Source organism: Oryzias melastigma, unplaced genomic scaffold (assembly GCF_002922805.2).
Source record: "Oryzias melastigma strain HK-1 unplaced genomic scaffold, ASM292280v2 sc02152, whole genome shotgun sequence".
Classification (NCBI taxonomy): Eukaryota; Metazoa; Chordata; class Actinopteri; order Beloniformes; family Adrianichthyidae; genus Oryzias; species Oryzias melastigma.
Window position 1 is genome coordinate 1 of NW_023418729.1, and position 1554 is coordinate 1554.

At 42.0% G+C, this 1554-nt stretch overlaps 1 protein-coding gene across 1 annotated transcript; it reads left to right on the forward strand.

Moving 5' to 3' along the window:
- Nucleotides 1-275: 275 nt before the first annotated feature.
- Nucleotides 276-926, forward strand: LOC112142048 (cat eye syndrome critical region protein 2 homolog). Its single transcript, XM_024265286.2, has 2 exons — nt 276-632; nt 714-926. The coding sequence occupies exons 1-2, from the start codon at nt 327-329 to the stop codon at nt 909-911; spliced, it is 504 nt and encodes a 167-aa protein (XP_024121054.1). The 5' UTR covers nt 276-326; the 3' UTR covers nt 912-926.
- The last annotated feature ends 628 nt before the right edge of the window (nt 927-1554 follow it).

Consider the following 1554-nt stretch of genomic DNA (forward strand, 5'->3'; position numbering starts at 1 on the left):
AATGGAAATTACAAAACTGTAGCTGTTTCAAAAAAAACTTTTTTTTATTTGGAAAAAATTTTAAGCTTATATTTTTTTAATTCAATTTAAAAAAATAAATAAATAAATACTAAATTATATTTTTCTTTCAAGTTTACAATATATACTTTGTAGTTTAAAACTTTTCAAGATTGCCATGTTTTACAATGAGGTTTTTAATTCACTTTAAGATGAATCTGATTTGACCCCAAGCGTAGATTAGAGTACAGATGTGAAAAGGCTTTACTGGACCAGATCCAGAAGCCCCGAGGTTTTCATTCCAACGTCTGTCCCCAGAGTACACCATCATGGCGGAGTCCCTGGAGCGGTGTTTCTCTCGCGCCTTACTCAAACACTTTCCATCGGAGGACTGCGACACGGACGAAGAATTCCACGTCAGCCGAGAGGAAAAAGAACGCAAGGACAAAAAGCGTAACCGTGGCAACAAACACTCTGGACCCGAGAGTTTGATCAGAGCCACAGAGCAAGCCCAGCGGAAGAGGAACGCCCCGTCGGAGGAAGACGACTACCGGAGGGCCAATGGTCCCAGTTACCCTCTGAACCAGCCAACCAGGCAGCAGCTCCCCAGAGGGATGTACCACCCAGGCCAGCAGGTAAATGCAGATTACTGTCACTGGAGTTTTAATTCTTCCTGAAGCTTTCAACACTTTTGACTGTTCCTTTATTCTCTACAGTTTCACCATCCAGCCGGTCCTCACGGTCCTCACATGTACGGCCAGAGAATGACCATGGATCCTCGGTTCACATACCCGGTTCATATTCCTAGACACGGAGACCCCAACCTGAACCACATGCCTCAGAGCTTCAACATGCAGGTAAAACTCCGGAGACACTGGCTCACCTGTGAAGGACTTAAAACTGTCTCACTGTGAAGGACTTAAAACTGTCTCACTGTGAAGGACTTAAAACTGTCTCACTGTGAAGGATTCGAAACTGCTTTAATCTGATGATTTTAAGGCCCGCTCTGTCCATCTTTTGATCTATTTTAAGATCACTCCCTGTGGTCTTTTAATTACGATGATGCCCTTTTTGGCCAGAATCTAAAAACGTGTTGTTTTCTAGGACATAGTGTCTGCAGAGCGGCAGGAGTTCATTAGAAGAGTAAGAGTAACCCTGCGCTATTTGTTTCCACGCTCTCCCCCGCAATTTAGGCGTCTGGTGCAACACATCAACCAATCAGGGCTCAGCTTTGGGCATGGGACGGTTTCAGTGATGGTCAAAGGATAGAAAATAAATCCAATATGGACGCTCGGTGCGAGAGTTTTTGTCCTGGATTCCAATCCATTTTCTTTACCTACTGAGGCAATAATTAAAAGGTCTTAAAGTTTTATTTTTATTTCCTCCCTCTCGGTTTTAAGTCACCCTCCAACGAAATTCTGTTTTTAGAGTTTTTAAACATGTCTGTGTGTCATTTTTCTTCTGAAAGAAAACACATTTAACAAGACATCATTTAGAATTTACATTTCATTTCATATTTCTTCTTTCAAATCAGTCAAACTGTCTTGGACAGACTCT

Bases quoted from the DNA above. Each gene is read 5' to 3' on its own strand.
- LOC112142048 (XM_024265286.2), top strand. From the start codon at position 327: ATGGCGGAGTCCCTGGAGCGGTGTTTCTCTCGCGCCTTACTCAAACAC. The intron at 633-713 runs GTAAATGCAGAT...TATTCTCTACAG, and splicing joins TGTACCACCCAGGCCAGCAG to TTTCACCATCCAGCCGGTCC.